At 38.4% G+C, this 21,947-nt stretch overlaps 1 protein-coding gene across 15 annotated transcripts in view; it reads left to right on the top strand.

The window, feature by feature from the left end:
- The window catches only part of SLC38A1 (solute carrier family 38 member 1), an 85,422-nt gene that overhangs the window by 21,906 nt on the left and 41,569 nt on the right, over positions 1-21,947 (top strand). For all 15 annotated transcript variants that reach the window (XM_024256287.3, XM_054526523.2, XM_024256290.3 and 12 more), the window contains 4 exon segments: positions 4,224-4,338; positions 7,639-7,853; positions 17,852-17,927; positions 18,223-18,338. In XM_024256287.3, coding sequence (XP_024112055.1) covers positions 7,732-7,853; positions 17,852-17,927; positions 18,223-18,338 — 314 coding nt within the window. In that variant the 5' untranslated portion in view covers positions 4,224-4,338; positions 7,639-7,731.

Raw genomic sequence — 21,947 nt, 5'->3', positions numbered from 1 at the left:
AGTCCCATATTTCTTGGAGGCTTTGTTCATTTCTTTTTCCTGTTTTTCCTCTAAACTTCTCTTCTCGCTTTATTTCATTAATTTGATCTTCAATCACTGATACCCTTTCTTCCACTTGATCGAATTGGCTATCGAAGCTTGTGCACGTATCGCATAGTTCTCATGCCATGGTTTTCAGCTCCATCAGGTCATTTGCGGTCTTCTCTACACTGTTTATTCTAGTTAGCCATTTGTCTAATGTTTTTTCAGGGTGTTTAGCTTCCTTGTGCTGGGATAGAACATCCTCCTTTAGCTCGGAGATGTTTGTTATTACCGACCTTCTGAAGCCTACTTCTGCAAACTTGTCAAACTCATTCTCCATCCAGCTTTGTTCCATTGCTGGTGAGGAGCTGCCATCCTTTGGAGGAGAAGAGGCGCTCTGGTTTTTAGAATTTTCAGCTTTTCTGCTCTGTTTTTTCCCCATCTTTGTGGTTTTATCTACCTCTGGTCTTTGATGTTGGTGACCTAAAGATGGGGTGTTGGTGTGGATGTCATTTTTGTTATGTTGATGCTATTCCCTGCTGTTTGTTAGTTTTCCTTTTAACAGTCATGTCCCTCAGCTGCAGGTCTGTTGGAATTTGCTGAAGGTTCTTTCCAGACCCTGTTTGCCCAGGTATCACCAGCGGAGGTTGCAAAACAGCAAATATTGCAGAACAGCAAATATTGCTGCCTGATCCTTCCTCTGGAAGCTTCGTCCAAGAGGGGCTCCTGCTTGTATGAGGTGTCAGTCAGCCCCTGCTAAGAGGTGTCTCCCAGTTAGGCTAAATGGGGGTCAGGGACCCACTTGAGGAGGCAGTGTGTCTGTTCTCAGAGCTCAAACATTGTGCTGGGAGAATCGCTGCTCTCTTCAGAGCTGTCAGACAGGGATGTTTAAGTCTGCAGAAGTTTCTGCTGCCTTTTCTTCAGCTATACTCTGCCCCCAGTGGTGGGGTCTATAGAGACAGCAAGCCTTGCTCTGCTGCGGTGGGCTCCACCCAGTTTGAGCTTCCTTGGCTGCTTTGTTTACCTATTCGAGCCTCAGAAATGGTGGACACCCCTTCCGCTGCCAGGCTGCTGCCTGGCAAGTCAATCTCAGACTGTTGCGCTAGCAGTGAGCAAGGTTCTGTGGGTGTGGGACCTGCTGATCCAGGCGTGGGATACGATCTCCTGGTTTGCTGTTTGCTAAGACCTTTGAAAAAGTGCAGTATTTGAGTGGGAGTGTCCTGTTTTTCCATGTACAGTCTGTCACGGCTTCCCTTGGCCTGACAAGGGAAATTCCCAGACCCCTTGTGCTTCCTGAGTGAGGCGACACCCCGCCCTGCTTTGCCTCACCCTCCGTGGGCTGTACCCACTGTCCAACCAGTCCCAATGAGATGAACCAGGTACCTCAGTTGGAAATGCAGAAATCACCTGTCTTATGCTTTGTTCACACTGGGAGCTGCAGAATGGAGCTGTTCCTATTTGGCCCTCTTGGAACAGACCGTGACAGAGATCAAGAAATCATATTTTTTAAAAGATCCACTTCTGTTCTTCAAAATGCTTACAATACAATACTCAATTTAAAAAGTAGGCTAAAAACAATCTAAAATCACCAATGCTAAATTAAAAAAGGGAAGGAAGAGGAACTAGAGCTAGAGAAAGGAAATAAAAATAAAAAAGGAAGAAAAAAAGGAAGAAAAATCTCAACAGTGGCCCATTTGGGGGTGGTAGAATTTCTTTTACAGTATCTGTTCTGAAGATTCTACAGTGAGTATGTGTTACTTTTATTTATTTTTTGAGATGGGGTCTCACGCTGTTACCCAGGCTGGAGCACAGTGGCATGATCACAGCTAAGTGGTCTTGACCTCCCCAGGCTCAGCGCACATGTCTTTATGAGGTGGTGATTTCATTTTCTTTGGGTATATATCCAGAAGTGGGATTACTGTGTCATACGAAACAGTAAAGTTCTACTTTTAATTTTGTTAGGAACCTCCATAAGGTTTTCTATAATGGCGCACCAAACTACCTTCCCTCCGACAGTGTACAAAGATTTCCTTTTCTCCATACCCTTGCCAACACTTGTTGTCTCTTGACTTTTGATAATGGCTGTCCTAAGAGCTGTGAGGTGATAGCTCATTGCAGTATGGATTTGCATTTCGCTGACGGTTAATAATGTTGAGCACCTTTTCACACAATTGTGGACATTTTTATGTATTCTTTGGAGAAATGTCTACTAATACTTTCTCAAAATCACTGACCTAGCTTTTATAATTGATTCTCAGGAGTTGAGCTAGGAGAGGTCTGATTATATGAGTTCTTCACAATAAAAAACCAATGATGATTCATAACAAGTTTTAGAATTAAGTGTATGTGGCAAGACATGTAGTGCTACCCAATTTTTGTTATTTTTTAGTTTTGATAGTCATGCAGTGGTATTGTTTAAGAAGGGAGTTCTCGCCTTTTAGAGATTCTTGCTGAAATATTTACAGATGATAGATATCAAGGACCTGCTGCAAAATAATTCCAGGTGATGGTGGGCATAAAAAAATCCAACAAGAGGCCTGAATTGATAATTGAAGTTGGTATATGGGAGTTCATTATACCATTGTCTACTTTTACATGTGTTTTAAATTTCCAGTAATAAAAAAAATTTTAAGGGAGAAATAAAATTAAGGATATCAGTCAGGGTTTAGTTTCATTTAACAGAGATCTGTTTATGCTAAGGAAAACAGATTTAATACAGGGAATTCAGTGCCTAAAAATTTATTAAAATTACTGGCAGTGCAGGCTCTAGGCTGGGCCTCTAGGAATAATTAACATAACACATTCAACTGGCTTGCTAAGGTTAAATGCTATCTGTGCCTCCTTCAGGAAGTCTGAAAATCAGGAAGCCATTATATCAAGTGCATGCCCCAGGAACACATCACTTGAGCCAAATCTGATGATCAAGAATCATAGCCACAACTGTTGGCTCCAGGGCTACCTGCTGCTGCAGCACCTGCTAGAATGGTACCAGCAAAGTGGATGCCTTGCTCTGGCCACCACCACTCTCTCATTGGTGGAATCTAAATTATATCTAGAAACCTAGCTGCAAGGGAGTGTGGGAAATGTAGTTTTCAACTTTCTATCCTTTATAGAACTGGACTAAAAAGAGGTGGGAACAAATATTGAGTGGACCAATCCGCCACAAAGTGTTAGCGACTAGGCTGCCAGTACTGTCCCCGGTACAAGGAAAGTCTTCCCTCTCCCCCAATCTAATATTACCTATTGTTAGACACAGTTCAAGTCCTATCTCTTTATTAAATTAAGACTTACCTGATCTCTCCTGGCCTCATTGATTTCTCCACCGTTCTACTTTCCTTTCTTCTTTCCTTCCTTGCTTCCTTCCCTCCTTCATGCATGTATGCAGTGTGTAGGTATGTGTGTCTCTGAACCAGACTTATTCTTCATTCTGCCATGTAGTTTAGTCTATATCATGCAAATGTTTTGAGGTACAGTGTCATTTTACATGGGTTGGTCTTGCTTGGTTAAATAGGCTCTAAGTGACTTAAGGCCAGATAAGTTTCTTTGTGTATCCTCTCCTTTGATATATAACACCATGCAGTATAAATAGCAAGATTATGTATTTTACATTGGTACTATTAATAAATTGTACCAATAAGCATAACAAGAAATTGATGCCTTCCTTAAGTACTTCACAAAGTTGTGGTAAGGATCAGAAATGTTCTGTGCTAAATAAATTGTAATTTGTAAGCTATTATAAATGTTGACAGATAGTAATTATGGTTGTGTTAACACCAAGATCTTCACATGATGACCCTAGTCTGCCTTTTAATTAATCGTATAGCCTGAGGATTATTTCTGTCTTTCAGTGAAACTATAGTTCTTTGTTTCTTGAACTCAATCTGCACTTCCCGCCTCTGTGCCATTGACCATGTTCTCCCTCCACTGAGAAGTCTCAGCTCAGGCCCCATCTCCATCTGTCAATCTTCTCTCCACCAAGCAGTCTGAATGTCCAGCAATAACTGGTTAGATGTCAATTTCTGGCAGAGTTAACCAAGTATCAACAGTAGTGGTGTAGACCTGTGCTTACTGACATAACTCAGGATAGGAAGTGATATCTTGTTAAGTGAAAAAAATGTTTTAAAAACTCAATGTTTGGTATAATTTCCATTTTTGTAAATGTGTATATATTTTTTATTTGTGCTCATTCTTTCATTTGACAGATATTTATTGAGTGTCTACTGTGTGCCAGGCACTATATCTATGTGCATAGAAAAACCCTGGAAGGCCATACAACAATATATATAGAGTGATCGTCTCTGCTTGCTGAGATAACAGGTGAATTTTTTTCTTTTTGCTCATTTTATTCCATCTGAAAAATTGTATTTTCTAACTTTTCTACCAAATCTATATTAGTTAATTAATTCATTTATTTATTTTTAATAAATTAGTATTTATTAATAAATGACTAATATTTTTTAAAATAATCACTTCTGTTCTTCAAAATGCTTACAATATAATACTCAATGAAAAAAGTAGGCTAAAAACAATGTAAAATCACCAGTGCTAAACTTAAAAAAGAGAAGGAAGAGGAGCTAGAGCTAGAGAAAGGAAAGGAAAAGAAAAAAGGAAGAAAAATCTTAACAGTGGCCCATTTGGGGGTGGTAGAATTTCTTTTACAATATCTGTTCTAAAGATTCTACAGTGAGTATGTGTTGCTTTTATTTATTTTTTGAGACAGGGTCTCACTCTGTTGCCCAGGCTGGAGCACAGTGGCATGATCACATTTCAGTGGAGCTTTGACCTCCCTAGGCTCAAGTGATCTCCCACCACAGCCTCTCAAGTAGCTGGGACCACAGGCACGTGCTACACACCCAGCTAATGTTTTGTTTTGATTTTTTTGTTGTTTTGTTTTTTTTGTTGTTGTTTGTTTTTTGTAGACGGGATTTTGCTGTGTTGTCTCAAATTTTTGGGCTTAAGTGATCTGCCTGCCTGGGCATCCCAAAGTGTTGAGATTACAAGTGTGAGCCACCATGCCCAGCCATTGTATTACTTTTAGAATTAGGAAAAAAAAATTTCAAGGTCCGATCCAAATGTGACTTTTCTATGAAGCTGCCTGAGATCCCTGCATTTAACATTTTTCAAGCTTTTTCAATCCCTTCATCACTTAGTACTCAATAAATATATGAGAAGTTGAATTGATACTATTTTTTCAAGTGTGGCCTTGGTGATAGGTGTCATTAATTTTGTTAATTTTTCCCTTCAATTTCCATTTTGATTTTCAAGAACAAGTTAGGTTTCAGAGAGGTTATTTAATAATAATAAAAAATTATTCTTTGTGATTAATTTGTACTAGTATTTACATAATATTGACCTAATTTTAGTGGCCAGGACTTCATCTGTTGTTTTCGTTCTTTTGCCTTCTTCTCTGTTTCTTACTAGTTTTACACACGCACACGTGTGCGTGATATGCATACACACACTCACATATATATACATACCTATGTATTTTTAATATGAAAATTTAAACAGTAGACTCAAGATCTATTATTAGTCAATCCTTTCTTACCGCAGAAAATTTGTGTCTGGTGCCCTATTTCCTTCCATTTTGTAGAGAGAAAAGTCTCCTTAACCCAGATTGGAAATGCCATCCACTGAATTAACTTTCTATCAGCCGTGTAATATCACTTCAGTAGCCTGCGATGTAGTCACACAAGAGGGAGTCAGTGTGGCAAGACTTATAGAAATTACCCAGTCTAGCCCATTTGGACAGCTTTCATCAAAGAGGGCCAAGGGGTAAGAGTGGGGCTCAACCATTTTAATTCATTTCAGCTTTTGCAAAATAAGGCAGATGGTAAAACATCACCACTGCATGAAGGTACCAGAAACAATCAGAGATGGGCCAGTCTCTAGCACCACCACTGTGGTTAGAGGAATCAGCCTCAGACCAGGAGTCATGGGGTCAAATCTCCCTGTCCTGGCTCTCCTCCTTCTTGAGGAGGTGCCTTGCCCTGAAGACAAGACAAGGTTCCTAGAACCTGAGATGTTATAAACATGTGTATATTATGGCACATTACAGGACCCTGAAACCAGGGAAGTTTTATTCTAAATAGGAGACTGTGTGCATGAAAAGAATAATGTGTGGCCTGGCTGTGGAAAGAGGAAAAGAGGGGGATACCTGGAAAAGTTATCATTCTAGGGCACTTTCTGTGGGTCTTCAAAATATTAGAAATTAGTAAGATGCCTCTTGAAATACTACTTAGTTGGGCACATTGGGGTTTGACCCTTAACTAGGCTACAGCCATCTTATGGAATTTAGGATCAGACAAAATTCAAAACATTGTCCAAGGGGATTTGCTAATGACATTAAAAAAAAACCCCAGCTCATTGACATTCTGCTTCATTCCATGGTCCCCATCACTTTGCTGAGAGTATCACAGTGAGGCTCCCCATGCATTATACGCCTTGCTTTTGAAGTTGCATTTGCCTCTGTGGCCATCTGCTTTTTAGACAAGATTGGGCACATTCAGGGTGGCATGGCCATAGACAAGCCATCTGCTTTTTAATTCGTGAGGCTGCTGTGCCCCCAAAATTCTTTTTCTCCCTCCCTACTTACTATGGGTGATCCCTCAGAAACTTAAACCACAGTCATCCATATGGGAGAAAATGTGAACTCTGGAAGTTTTTCATTTCTGATGAGTAATATAGTAGCAGTTGGATTAAACCAAATCCTTTGAGTATGAGTTTTTAATTCCCTAATTCCCTGACATAAAGTGATTTCATTGAAGAGATTGATTTAATCTCTTGCAGTTGATGGATACACTACTTGCAAAATTTCAAATCATAAATTTGTTGTTTACTGGTTGACTACCAGGTTGGGTACTTGATCCCAGGATTTGCATTTTTCTTTAAGCTGGGATTGCTAAACCAAAGGTGCTTTTGTGTCTGTGCAGTCTGTATCCAGCTGTATGTGTGCTCTGTGATCTGACACATTAAAATAACTGAATCACTTTCATTTTAAAAGCACTGCTTCAGGCCAGGCGCGGTGGCTCATGCCTGTAATTTGAACACTTTGGGAGCCCGAGGAGGGCTGATCACCTGAGGTCAGGAGATTGAGACCAGCCTGACCAACATGGAGAAACCTGTCTCTATTAAAAATACAAAAATTAGCCGGGCATGGTGGCGCATACCTGTAATCATAGCTACGTGGGAGGGTGAGGCAGGAGAATCGCTTGAACCAGGGAAGCAGAGGTTGCAGTGAGCCGAGACTGTGCCATTGCACTCCAGCCTGGGCAACAAGAGCGAAACTCCATCTCAAAGAACAACAACAACAACACTGCTTCATATCATAAAAGGAGGTCTCTGTTACCTACAGCTAACATGATATTCTTATAAACCTGATCAGTAAGATTATGGGGCATGATTCACTGTATAGTTAAAAATGGAAGGAAATCTATAAAAGGCATAAAATTTAGATACACCTCCATAACTTGATAGACAAAGATTGCTTTAATGCATCTAGTAGCAACATGTAAAAGTTGTATAATCAGTAAATTAACTACTTGTTTATTTGTGGTAATTTAATTTTAACCAGTAGCATTTCATGTTTAGTTATTTTTTTATTTTGCTATATTTTAGGGGTGTCAAGCTTCCATTTTGGTATCTACTTCTAAATACACTCAGAACAGGAGAAATTTGGACTAATTTTCAGACTACAGATACTTTCTAATCATGATGCATTTCAAAAGTGGACTCGAATTAACTGAGTTGCAAAACATGACAGTGCCTGAGGATGATAACATTAGCAATGACTCCAATGATTTCACTGAAGTAGAAAATGGTCAGATAAATAGGTGAGTATTTTTCCACTAACACTCTTATCCAGTGAAAGAAATGGCTCGTGGCTCACACCTGTAATCCCCGCACTTTGGGAGGCCGAGGTGGGTGGATCATTTGAGGTCAGGAATTCAAGACCAGTCTGACCAACATGGTGAAACCCCATCTCTACTAAAAATACAAAAAATTAGCCAGGCATGGTGGTGCATGCCTGTAGTCCCAGCTACTTGGGAGGCTGAGGCAGGAGAATCCCTTGAACCTGGGAGGCGGAGGTTGCAGTGAGCTGAGATCATGCCACTGCACTACAGCCTGGACGACAGAGTGAAACTCTGTCTCGGAAAAAAAAAAAAAAAAAAAAAGTAAAGAAAAAGAAATGGCTTTAAAAATTATTCCGGTTTTTAGTTATTCTGTTGAATTATTCATTACTAAAGTTATGTTCCATTTGAAGATGCAATTTGAATTTCTTATGTGACATCTGTTGGGCATAGTCTGCAATAGCAGATGAAGCAAATAGGAAAGTAATTTATTCATCTTTTAAAATCTTTCAATTGAGACTAATAAAAATGTATGAATACATTGAACCCCAACCAAGCTCTGTGTTATGAATTAAACAGACTACTGGAATTTCACTGCATCCCATATCCAAATGTGTACTACAGTCATCTGTACATATTTTAATCAAGAAATGGTCAAAGTTGCGTTTGCTAATGAATCTGTGTTAAACTACAAGTATGTCATCCTTATAAGCATCATTTGTAGTATGGATTTTAAATAATAATAATGGTTGAGCCCAAATGACTCTGTGAGGAACTATAATAGAGACATGGTATATAAAAGAAAAAGAGAAGGAAAGTGACCACGACTGAGGAGAGAAGCAATGGGGGAGAAGTAGAGGGTCAGGGTAGGAAGAGTGCTGGCCTGGAAGCTCCCAGCCACTAGCTGTGTCCTCAGGCAAGTCCTTCCAACCCTTGGGTCTTTATTGCTTACGTCACAAGAGTAGAACCAAATGTCTTTTTAAAAAAATGATTTCGGGCATTAGACCCACTGATTGTCTAGCCGGCTTAGTAGGAAGCCTCCAGCTTGGGAGTTAGCAGCACAGCCTCCTGAAAGATTAGGAGAAGAGAGTGACATATGCAGGACTGTTAGAACACCTACAATGTTATACTTTGGGAGGGTCAAAAGGAAATTGGGATGGAAGAGGATAAGAACATTATGCCAACTAACCAGGCATCTTTGTAGAAATCATTTCTGATAGTCTACATTCTGATAAAGTATGTGATTAAAAGCCCAGCATAGGATTTAGTTACCATCATTTATTAATACAGATGTTCTCCTTTTTTACTCCTTTAAATGTTCTTAGAGGTTAAGTCCCCAACTCAGACACTTTTCCTCATTATTGTCCAAGTACGGTCAACTGTGCTAGGTGATGTTTCTTACTATGGGACTCAAGTGTACTTCTTTTATCTTTTTTGAGTAATTCTTAATAATAATAACCATTTCTTGAGTGCCAGGTATTTTACATATGCCACCACATATCCTTATAACTGCCATGCACAGCAGGTATTCTGCAAATGAGAAAACTGTAAAATTTCTGTTTACAAATAAGGAAACTAAGGTTCAGAGGAAGAAAATAACTTATCCAAGGGTACACACAGGTCTGTCTAAAATTTGTGTATTTTTACTCTACCTTCCTCCCTCTGGTTATAATGCTTGGGCATTGGTAAAAAGCTAGTCTTTAATAGTTCTATTAAATGCTACCAGGGCCATTTTATGTGCTGTACTCCTGGACAGTTCAGTAGTCCCTGCTGACCTCCACTGAACAGTGGAAGGAATTCTCACCACAAGTAGGACATTGTGGTTTTAGAAAATTATCAAAGCAATCCATTATCAAAGCAATCCAAACCTCAAGGGCCTTAAAGGTGGGAGTCATTTATAATAGTCAGTTTAAAATCTGAACTTGATTTTTAAAAGTGTCACTTACTAAAAATGTCAAGTTTTTAGATGATTACCACTTGCAGTAGATGGGAGAAACATCTATTCTCACCCGCAACTTAGGCACCTTGCCTGGATGAGCTCACTTCCCTATAGGCTCCAACCAGGGCAAGCGTTGGTACAGAGGGAGGTCTGTTGGCTTTTGGTTCTTGTATTGCAAATGCAGTGTGACGATTTTTTTTTCTTTATTTCCCCTCCTTCTCTGACTCAGTTTATGACTCTTGCTTCATTTCTGGCTCTAAGAAAATTAAAAACAACACGTTATAGCATGAAACTAATAAAGAAAAAGACCCTTGCCAATTTTATTGAAGGTCCCTACTGGGTTATCTGGCTTACTGTATTGGCATATTTTAGTAGTCCATGATTCCTGCAAAAACTACACCTAAATACCCCTCATTCTTCCTGTGGCTTTCTCAAATTTGTGGGAGGAAGGTAGGTCCAATTATATGAATCTAAGAAAACCACTTCTCCCCAAACAGTGAACTTTTAGGAAGCTGGAGAAAATGTTGAAAACAAACATTGATGGTGTGTTACTTGGCATCTAGCTGATAGCTCTGCCTGGAAACTTCGCAAATGGATACAATAAGAACCTTTTATTCTTTTAAGTTTGGTTGAAAATAAGGGTAGGGTCATTTGAGCATTCAGACATCTGCCCTTATTCCAGTTCAGTTGTTTTATTTCATGCCCAAATTTGGGGGTTGTAGTCATAGAAACCTATACCTGGAATGGCAATACCTTTTAAAATATCCATCAGACCAGTGCTGCCAATTGGTGTTTTAATGTGTGTATGAAACACTTGGAAACCTTGTTAAATGCAGATTCTGATTCAGTAAGTCTGGGGTGGGGCCTGCAATTCTGATTTCTAGCAAATTCCCAGGTGACGCCCATAACTGCTGGTCCATGAACCAAACTTTGAGTAGAAAGCTCTAGACTCTTCCTCTAAATGTGAACTTCTTGTGAGAAGGGACTGTCTTAATCATCTTTATATTCCTTCTGCCTATCCTAGTGTCTAGGCAGGGTGGACTGCCTATCCTAGTGTCTAGGTAATGTCTACAGGGTGGACATTACAAATTATGTGTTGACTGAGAGAGAGAGTAAAGTACATGGCTTTGGATTTAGACTTGCATTGAATCCTGGCTCTGTCATAGATCTTATTGATCTTGTGCTCTGAGCCTCAATCCCATTCCTTTAAGATGGGGATAATAATAATACCTTTCCTCATGGGATTGTTGGGGAATGTTTAATGCGCTATTATCTGTAGGTTAAGAACATAGGCTCTGCACTTAGCCTGCTTATATTCAAATCCTGCCACAACAGGTTAGTTAGCCCATTTATGCCTAGTGTTCCCTTATTGGAACACTAAGCTTGTGGGACTTATTTATATCCTACTGCTCAAGGTCATTGCCAAGGTCTAATTTTTCGCACAAAAATAATTGCAACCTCTGGCATAAATGGGTTAATAGTAATGTAACTTAGGTCAAGTTACTTAATTTTTCCAAACTGGGGCTAAAAATAATACCAACCACATATAATTATTGTGAAAATAAATGAGGAAATCCATGTAAAGTACTTGGCACAGTTTCTGGCAATAGTAAGCCTCTTAGTATGAGAAAAGTCTATCAGTAAAAATGCAGTCCCCTTTCTTTGGCAAGCACTTCTTTCTTCTCCACCTCAAGAAGCAATGACATTGCTCTAGGTTTTGGATGATTGCTGGTTATTGCCACCTTAAATTTGGTGAAACATTAGTAGATTATTCTAGGTGTATCCAGACAAATATGCATGTATTTTAATATTTATCTGCTATTGTTCTTTCTGTATACTTATTGCTATTATGACCCAGGAACTATTTAACAAAATTTGAGATTATTTCATTAAGATTTGTTTTTAAAAGAATTCGAGGCAACTCTTGTCACTACACCCTGAATCCACTTGTCTTTATACATCTTTTGGAGTTTGTGGGCTAAATTTTTATCACTTGAGAGGACCCTTGAAAAGTTAGACCTCTTCTTCTATGTTTTCTATACCTTAGGGAAGAAGATTCCATAACTTCTTTCTATATTCAATTTTCATGTCAGAAAATTCTTCTCTTTCATTACTCCTGTTACAATTAAAGTCTTTTTTTCCTATTTTCAGTGGAATTTGTCCATCAAATAAGGCTTTGCTTACCTCTCAGTCATCTCTTCTCTTTAGAGTCCTGTTTCTTCAATCCTCCCTTTTCATGTTTTCCAGTCTCTTTGTTACTTGCTTCTTCCCTTTCATTTTATTCTCCTTTTTAATACAATGTTAGCATTTCAGAGAAAGGAGTAGGAAAGGTCATTTAAGTTCAACCACTCATCTCTTTTATGTTATGAATTCTCAGAGGAAACAGTATAATCTAGTAAGAACCTGATTGGTAAGAGATTAAAATAGGAAGATTATCTTTCTGTTGTACAACTCATCCTTAATTAGATTGTTACTGTTGATTTGTTTCTGGTTTTAAATAACAGCTTTCTGTTGCTTGCCTGTCTTCACAATGTACCTCAGTATAACAGCTTACATCATTTTTTAAGGCTTTGTCTGTTCAGGGTCACCCAATCACCCATTGCAGAGTTTGGTTTGTTTTGTTTGTTCACAGAGAAATTGGCTACCTAATGGTTAATTAAATTCTGTTTTATGGGTACAGACACACCCAGTGAGAACTCTTTTTTTAATAATACTTTATCATCCTGAGATAACATGTCAAAGGCACCTTCTTCCATAGCATATTTTAAGTCAATAAAGAGAAATATTATATCAATTATATTGCCAAAGGTCGTGCTTTTTAACAAGCAAGTGCATCTTTTAAATGGTGAGATAACAGAAACTTGTGATAAGCTGCTTGACCTAGTTATTTCGAATGGAATTTTCCATTACAAAAAGTTAGTTTTATATATGTTTTAAATGTATAGAAATTCAAAGCAAACACTTTGGGAGGCTGAGGCGGGTGGATCACGAGGTCAGGAGATCGAGAGCATCCTGGCTAACACGGTGAAACCCCGTCTCTACTAAAAATACAAAAAATTAGCCGGGTGTGGTGGCGGGCGCCTGTGGTCCCAGCTACTCGGGAGGCTGAGGCAGGAGAATGGCGTAAACCCAGGAGGCGAAGCTTGCAGTGAGCTGAGATAGCGCCACTGCAGTCTGGCCTGGGCAAAAGAGCAAGACTCCGTCTCAAAAAAAAAAAAAAAAAAAAAAAGAAAAAAAAAGAAATACAAAGCAAAGATGTAAAGACTTAAAGAGAAGAAAAAGTTGAAACACCATGAAGAGAATAGGGAGGCTTTAAGTACTTCATTCTTATTGAGCTAAATTTCCCTCCAGCTTAAGCTACTCCCTAATTTCTAAACAGAAGATGCATATTCAGCTTATGGAGAGCTCCTCTGAATTGCTAATGTGTGGGTAGGTACATACTAGAAGGAGCTGAGAGACAGCACTGGACAACCACAATTCAAGATGAGTTCAGTGTTGACAGAGTATGGTACAGATAAAGTAATAAGTAGGTCACAGTCCAAAAATTCCAAACCAGAGTGTGGAAGACTTGTGGATGATGAGGGTTTTGAACTGATAGGGAAAGATTGGCTGAGAGGAAGAAAGAGGACCTCCTCAAAGGAAAGTGAATTCCTACTGCCATCTTGTTTTTCGTTCTCTGCTCTCAGAATGCACTGGTCGTATCTCAGCCCTCAGCCCCTCTCAGGAGGAGCAGGGGGAGCTAAGATTGGAACATTGAGGCAAAATCAAATTAAGTAGTACCTGGAATTGCAGGGTGAGGAATTTGTGTTTGAAGCTTATTCAGTGGGGGAGGCAGTGAAGATTTTTGGGAAAACCTATTAAGTCTTGTTGCAGAAAGTAGACTGAAAGAGACAGAATCAAGGAGACACTCTACAAATAATGGGTTTTAATGTGCTATTTAACGGTTACTCATTAAAATAGCTCTGTCAGTCAGTATCATTATTCTCATTATGCAGAAGTTCTGCAGGAAACAGCTGGCAGTCATACAGGGACTTATTCTTTATCTGCTTCAACTGTACAATGTTTGACCTGGCTGAATACCCCCTCATGTCCCAGTGCCTGGATCTCTTTCTTCTCTGCTCACCTATGCTTTGCTACCAACCCAGGGGAGTGTTACCAGGCCTGGAATTTAGATCTTCCATAACAGGCAGTTTATTGGTGTTTTGTTTGGTTTGTTTGAAAATGTTTAGGCTTTTCTATTAATTTAAATATAATGGAAATTCTCTCCGGAAAAGAAGTCCCTCCACAAGAAAGGCAAAGGGAAACTGCTGGATAGACTTAGTAGACTTGAGTTGGTTATGAAAATTAGCCAGATTAGGTCAAGCACAGTGGCTCACACCTGTAATCCCAGTACTTTGGGAAGGCGAGGTTGGAAGAATCACTTGAGACAAAGAGTTCGAGACCAGCCTGGGCAACATAGCAAGACTCCATCCCTACACAATTTTTTTTAAAAGATAAGCTGGGCGTGGTGGGCTTGGGAGTCCCCAAGTAGTCCTCCCAGCTACTTGGGAGGCTGAGGCAGGAGGATTACTTGAGCCTAGGAGCTCCAGGTTACAGTGAGCTATGATTGTGTCACTGCACTCCAGCTTGGGCAACAAAGCAAGAACTTGTCTCTAAAATAATAATAATAATAATAAAATTAGCTTGACGAAATATAGTTGGCTGCCCATATCCTTGGGTTCTGCAACTGCAGATTCAACTCAGGATTGAAAATATTTGAGAAAACAAACACAAATTGACAATACAACAATTTTAAAAATGCAAATTTAAAAATATAGTATAACAACTATTTACCTAGCATTTGTATTAGGTATTATAAGTAGTCTAGAGATGACTTAACGTATACAGGAGAATATGCATAGGTTATATGCAAATTCTATAACTATTTTATGTTAGGGACTTGAGCATCCTTGGGTTTTAGTATCTGAAGAAGAGAGAGGGATATCCTAGAATCAATCCCCTACAAATACCAAGGGACACTGTACAGTCTTTTGACAACAACACTTAAATATTTTGACTCAATTTCATTTTGGAAAGTCCAGTCCCCACGTTTCTTAGGGCAGCCTGTGTGAAAGGGAAGGCTGCTTTACCCTGCCATTCTGCAGCCAGATCTGTAAACTCAGTTCTGTGGAAAGATTCAAAACGTTAAAGACAAAAGAAAAGCCAAACCAGTTATTAGCAGCAATGCTATATACAACCACCAGAGTTTGCCTGCAAATATATTGCTTTTATTATGTCAATCTCTTGCTAAGAACATTCTATATTATTTCTTAGGTTTTTGTCTTTTAGTTTCCTCTGGCTAATCCCAGTCTGTGCTGGTTTTTTCCTTCTCTGGACTCCTTACCTCATCTTAATCTGCACAGCCTGACGTTCCTTCCTATACTGGTGTTAGCTGGTATGGTCTCTCCTTGGCCGAATGTCAGCTCCTGTGTTTCAAGAGACCAAGGTTTTTCTTCCACATCCTTTTGATCCCCAGTAGGTCCTAGCCAAAAGCAGTGTCCGCAGATTGTATAGCTTAAACCAAGTGATGATCCCAGAGTAAGTTTGTAATAAGTGTATTGCCTAACTTTGGTTAGTTTGTTTGAAATAACACAAACTTGGAGAAATAATGCCTGAAAGAACCAGATCCCTTGGATAAAGACGAAAAACGTCAATGAATAAAATCAACATCAATGTTACATATGTTTCATTTAAAAATGTTTTATTGTGAAATATAGCATCATTGAAAAAAGTGTGTGAGGCTGGGTGCGGTGGCTTATGCCTGTAATCCCAACACTTTGGGAGGCCAGCAGTTCAAGACCAGCCTGGCTGGCATAGCAAAACCACGTCTCTACTAAAAATACAAAAATTAGCTGGGCGTGGTGGTGCATAACTGTAATCCCAGCTACTTGGGAGGCTGAGGCACTAGAATCACTTGAGCCTGGGAAGTGGAGATTGTACAACTGCACTGCAGCCTGGGTGACTGAGTGAGACTCTGTCTCAGAAAAAAGTATATTAAAATCTAATGTACAGTTTAAATAGGCATGCATCATTGCTTCATTAAATTAGTCCAGTTCAAGTGGTTTTATATTTATTAATGCAAAATTCACTGTCATCAGTTCTAACCGTAATCAGGTAATTGAATTTCTAGACTAGAAGAGCCAAAAAGCATCCTTAACATATCTTACTAATATATGCAGCAGTTTGCCTATGCATGGACTTTTAATTTCATTTAATTTTTTATTTTTATAGATTTAGGAGGTACAAGTCCATTTGTGTTACACAAATATAGTACATAGTGGTGAAGTTTGGGCTTTTAAAATAGTAAACATTGTACCCATTGGATAGTGTTTCATCCGTTGCCCCCTCCCACCTTCCCCTTCTTTGGAGTCTCCAGTGTCTATTATTTCACTCTCTATGTCCACGTGGACCCATTGTTTAGCTCCCACTTATGAGTAAGAACATTCAGGTTTTGATGTTCTGTTTCTGAGTCATTTCATATAGACCCACATTGCTGCAAAAGACATGATTTTATTATTTTTTATGGTGACATAGTATTCCGTGGTATACATCTACACTATATTTTCTTTATCCAGTCATCTGTTGATGGAAACTTAGTTTGATTCCATGACTTTGCTATGGTGAATAGTACTGTGAAAAATATATGAATGCAGGTATTTTTTTGATATAATAGTTTCCTTTCCTTTGGGTAGATACCCAGTAGCGGGATTGCTAGATGGAATGGTGTTCTATTTTTAGTTCTTTGAGGAATCTTCATACTGTTTTCCATAGAGACTGTCTTAATTTAAGTTCCCACCAATGGTGTATAAGCATTCCTTTTTTTCCACATCCTCGCCAACGTCTGTTGTTGGACTTTTCTTTGACAAAATCATTTGTTGGATAATTTTTTTAAATTGGAAATTTAGGCTATAAAGTTTTGATATTCACCCTGAATATATTTGATGATTCTTAAAGCATTTTAAATTCTTACTTCTGTATATTTGTACATCATTTACTCCATTTAGCCTGGCTGAATTGTTCCCATCTCAAGTCCTATATTCCCCATGGAGAGGACTGTCTAACATCTATTGCTGTTACTCTGTGCCAGGTGCTGGACTGATGCTTAACGTGTGCTCTCTCATTTAAGTCTCCCAGTAACTTGATAAGATAATGTAATAGTGTTAACTTCTGTTTCCCAGATGAGGAAACTAAGGTAGCATGCTCAGGCCCTCAGAGATAGTGAGGATTTGAATTCAAGTTCTAAGTCCCTTGCTTTCTTAAAGCCTTGGCTCTGACCCTCACCATTGACCATATGCCTTGCCTCCCCACCATAATTTCCTAGTCTGAACCCCTGTAGCCTCCTGTTTGCATCATTTATTACCTACCCCCATGTCTCCCCAGTGCCTGTTCCAGTGACTTGCATATAGCAGGTGCTGAAGGAGTGTTTGATGGTGAAACAGTTGTTTTCTTTTCTGCAAGGGAGAGGGACTTTCTATTTAACAATTTTGTAGTCAAAGAACCTAAGCTCAAAAGAAAACTTACCTCTAGTATCCTTTTAAATACCAGGTTTATAGTAGTCTTGATATTATCTAATTTTCCACTTAGGGAAAAACTATACAAAAATTAATTTATGTTGTATATAGTGTTTAAATTTATTATTAAAATGATTCAAAATGTATAGCTGTTTTTGACTTATGGTTGTCTTTCATTTCGTCTCAAGATGAGCACCTGTTATTGGCATTGTTTTGTACTAGGTAGAGTGCAGGATATAAAAATGAATGAGGCAAAGTTCCTGCCCTTGGGGCATTTATAGTTTATTTGGTAAAACGAGAATATAGACAACTCATAATGGCAAAAAAAAAAAAAAAGTGGGGGGAGTTAGTGGTTGAATAGGGCTGTAAACTCTTAGAGAGCTGATTGATAACTGTTCATATATGTTTTGGTGAGTAGTATATCATTTAGTAAAGATGTCAAGCTTCAAATCATTATCATAAGGTTAAATATATTACGCATGTCTTTACAGCAAGTTTATTTCTGATCGTGAAAGTAGAAGAAGTCTCACAAACAGCCATTTGGAAAAAAAGAAGTGTGATGAGTATGTAAGTATCATTATAATGAAGTATGCTTATTTTTTTAATCATATAAATTGGGACAAATCTTTTTAATTCAAGTAGCATAATACCAAAAGCATAACTACCTGTATTCACCAGGATATTCCTCATACCTTATGTATTTTCTCTTGAAATCCATTCAAGGAAATAACTAGATAACTAAGAATGGATTTTCTTGAATTTTACTTCCATATTGGTTCCTGAGAGTGCATTAAAGGCTTTGGCTTGATGAACTTTCTTGGGGATTATTTTGCTTAGTGTCAATGTTGGTTTCTTTGTTCAGATTCCAGGTACAACCTCCTTAGGCATGTCTGTTTTTAACCTAAGCAACGCCATTATGGGCAGTGGGATTTTGGGACTCGCCTTTGCCCTGGCAAACACTGGAATCCTACTTTTTCTGTGAGTATTGACGTGCCGGTACTTTCCATTTTAAAACTGAACTTTTTGTATGTTTCTGTTATTACATAGAAGAAATGTGAAATATTTATAAATAGTTTTTTTTATTAACTTGGCTAAGTTACAAGTACATACTTTGATATTTATTGCCTGAGTGATTTTTCAAAATGTACTTAATGCTTACAACAAAGAGGAAGGAGAAAATATTTTTATTATTCAAGAATACTGAAATAACCATTTGTGAAAAGGATTAAAACATTTGCAAATAACTTTTTTTGGTATTTTTGGAGTCTACCTGTGACTTTAAATCTCAGTTAAAATATTAAGAGGTGTTTAACCCCAGCCAATCACTACTTTGGCCTTTGGATTGCTGTGGAGCGTGTACTACATCAAAGGGCGATTACAAATTTGTTTGTAATAAATATTCAAGAAGCATAGAAATTTTCAGTGTTTTGAAGATGAGAAATTAGCATGTACTTTCCCACTGAGATTCAGTGAAAAGAAAATGGGCAATTTTCTTTTTAAATAACTTTATCTCAAACTGTTGAATGGGACTTTCTGCAAATGTATGGAGGGCTTATTTTTAGTTGGAACAAGATTAAGAGAGATGATAGAATTTGTACTAAGAAAATTCTCGCCCAGCCTGATTCCCTCTCAAATGTCCCACGAGTGTCAGTGGTGAGGTGAGGGAGAAAGCACTTCTCCGAGGATCTTGCCTTTTGTTCCCTGACTTTGAAACTCATGCTTTTCATTGGCCTGGCTAGATAGTCCTTGTTGCCATGTGCTTTTGACAGGAGCATCATTTCCTTAGAAGCAGTGACCGAAATGGTTACTAATCCTACAAACTGTGGATATCCTTTCAAAAAAACGCATCAAAAACTGAGATAAAAGAATATTACTGCCCATTCCATTACTCCAGGAACAGAAATGCCCATCCATGCTGCCCTGTGTTAGGCATTAATATTTTTTGTGTGTGTAAACTAACGTGTCCTTTCTAAAATTAAAAGACTGTGTAAGATGGTGAATTCGATACATTGTCTTCCATATTGTCAGCCTAATTCAGTGAACCTAACTCTAGCCTCCTCTCTTGATCATTCTGATTGCATCTTTCTAAGTTGCCTTTCCACTTGAGCTGAGTGCCAGGTTTTAGGGTAATATGGCAGAATTGGACAACATATTTCTATGGTGATTTTTTTGGGTATATGTGAAATTCTGACTCTCTGAGGATAGTAGACTGCTTGAGGAGCTACACTTCTGGTTTTCAGTGCATTTACATGAGACACCTGAGCGCTACTCCCAACTCCTCTTCTAAATGGCTATGTAGTTTTAAGCAAGTTTCTTAGCCACTCTGAGCTTCAGTTCCTTCCTCTTCAAAACAAGGAAATTGTGCAAGAAAAATTTCAGAACCAGGCAAACCTCCAAAACGCTATGGTTCTGTGACTATTTTCAGTCATTCCAAAGCTGGGAATATGTTCAGTTCAGAATGTGTATTACATTGATTTCTTTTTTTAAAAGTTATTGCAATATATCAAGTTATAAATTAACCTGGTGTAAAAATCAATTCTTTGATGGTTGTAACAACAGTAATTCTTGTATCTCTACAAGAGATACAAGTAGTATGTAGTAGTGCCAGGCATTACTCCAAGTGTTTTATGCAGAATCCTTACAATAACTCTATGAAGTAGCTGCTATCATTAATTTCCTGTTTCACAGATAAGGAAACTGAGGCATAAAGGGTAGCTTTAATTTTGGAATCTTTCTTGATCACCCTTCTGGGGATTTCCTCTACCTCTCTTCTTTGCTAGATCCATTGTTTCCTATATTCCATTTCTTCTTCTTTCTAGATTTACTTATGTGCTGTTACTGCTCAGAAAAGGTGACTGAAAATAAAATTTTTGAGACCTTTATTTCTGAAAAATATTTTTATTCTACTTTTACCTTTGATTGGTAGTTTGGTTGAATATAGAACTTTATACTAGCAATAATTTTCCTTCACAATTTTGAAGGTATTGCTCTATTTCTTTCTAGCTTTTTTCTGTTGTGAAGTCCTATATGCTTCTGATTCCTGATCTTTTATATATAGCCGGGTTTTGTTAATTTTTTTTTTGGAAACTTGTCAAATCTCTTGGTTCCCAATATCCTGCAGTTTGACAATGACGTGCCTTGATGTGGGCCTATTTTCATCAATTGTGTCAGGCATTGGGTGAAATCTTTTCTCTTAGAAATCCATAGCCTTGGCCAGGCGCAGTGGCTCATGCCTATAATCCCAGCACTTTGGGAGGCTGAGGCCGGTGGATCACCTGGCAGTTTGAGACCAGCCTGGCCAGCCTTGCCAACATGGTGAAACCCCGTCTCTACTAAAAATACAAAAAATTAGCTGGGTGTGGGGGCGGGCACCTGTAATCCCAGCTACTCAGGAGGCTGAGGCAGGAGAATCGGTTGAACCCGGGAGGCGGAGGTTGCAGTGAGCCGAGATCATGTCCAGCCTGGGGGACAGAGCAAGCTTCTGTCTCAAAAAAAAAAAAAAAAAAAAAAGGAAATCCATGGCCTTCAGTTTGGGGAATTTTTTTTACATTATTGTGTTGATGAATTCCTATTACCCCCAGTTTTTGGACCTTCTAAACTAGTCCTCTAAGTTTTTTAATCTTTCCTTTATTTTCATTTCTATAATGTTTCACTGTAATTTTTGGGATATGTCCTCAATTTTTCCCCTCCTTATTGAATGTTTTATTTCTGTTACTATTTTTTATTTATAGGAACTTAAAAACTCTAAGAATGTTTCTTTTTAATATTATTTTGGTTCTGTTTCATGATTTCAATATCTTCTCTGAGGATTCTAATGATAGTTTTTTTTCTGCATTATGAAAAATTTAAAACGTGAAGTAGAGAGAATAGTAGAAAAAGATTTTTATGTTTCCTTCCTTCTATGGATGGTTGTTTTAGTCAGTCCCCCACCAAGATTGTCTTGAAGCAAATCTCAACTCTTTTATTATTTCATCCCTAAATATTTTAATATATATCTCTAAAATATAAGGACTCTTTTAACTCAATATGTCGTATCTAGAAACAAGTCAACAACAGTTCCCTAATATCATCAAATATACAATCAGTATTTAAATTGCTTTGATTATGTTATGTTTTTAAACATATGGGTTGTTCAGATCAGTACTCAGATAAGGTTCACACAGTGCAATTGGTTGATATGTATTTTAAGTCTTTTTTAATTTATATTTTCCCATTTCTCTCCTTTTATTCTGTGCCATTTATTTAAGAAACAGGGCCATTTCTGTAAAGTTTTCCACAATCTGGATTTTGCTTTTGTATCCCTGAGGTACAAGCTGATTTTTGTTTGTTTTGGGGTCTTTCACCTTAGACTCTTTGCCCAGATGTCCAGATAGTTCCTCTTTATCTGCTGTCTTCAAGAATGGAGGAAAAACAAGGCTGATTTGAGCCTGGCACACATGAGTGGGGCTTGTTTGCAATAGCGTCACTTAAGATGCTCTCGAGCCCTTTACTTGGGAACCACCAGGGTCATTTGTCTAGGACCCTCTTCTTTGGCTGTTCAGATCACCCAGAGAACAGCTCCCAATCCCCTGTTCTGGGGGCCTGGAC

This window comes from Pongo abelii, chromosome 10 (assembly GCF_028885655.2).
Source record: "Pongo abelii isolate AG06213 chromosome 10, NHGRI_mPonAbe1-v2.0_pri, whole genome shotgun sequence".
Classification (NCBI taxonomy): domain Eukaryota; kingdom Metazoa; phylum Chordata; class Mammalia; order Primates; family Hominidae; genus Pongo; species Pongo abelii.
The sequence above is the reverse complement of the archived record's forward strand: the minus strand, read 5'-3'. Positions and strand labels throughout refer to the sequence as shown.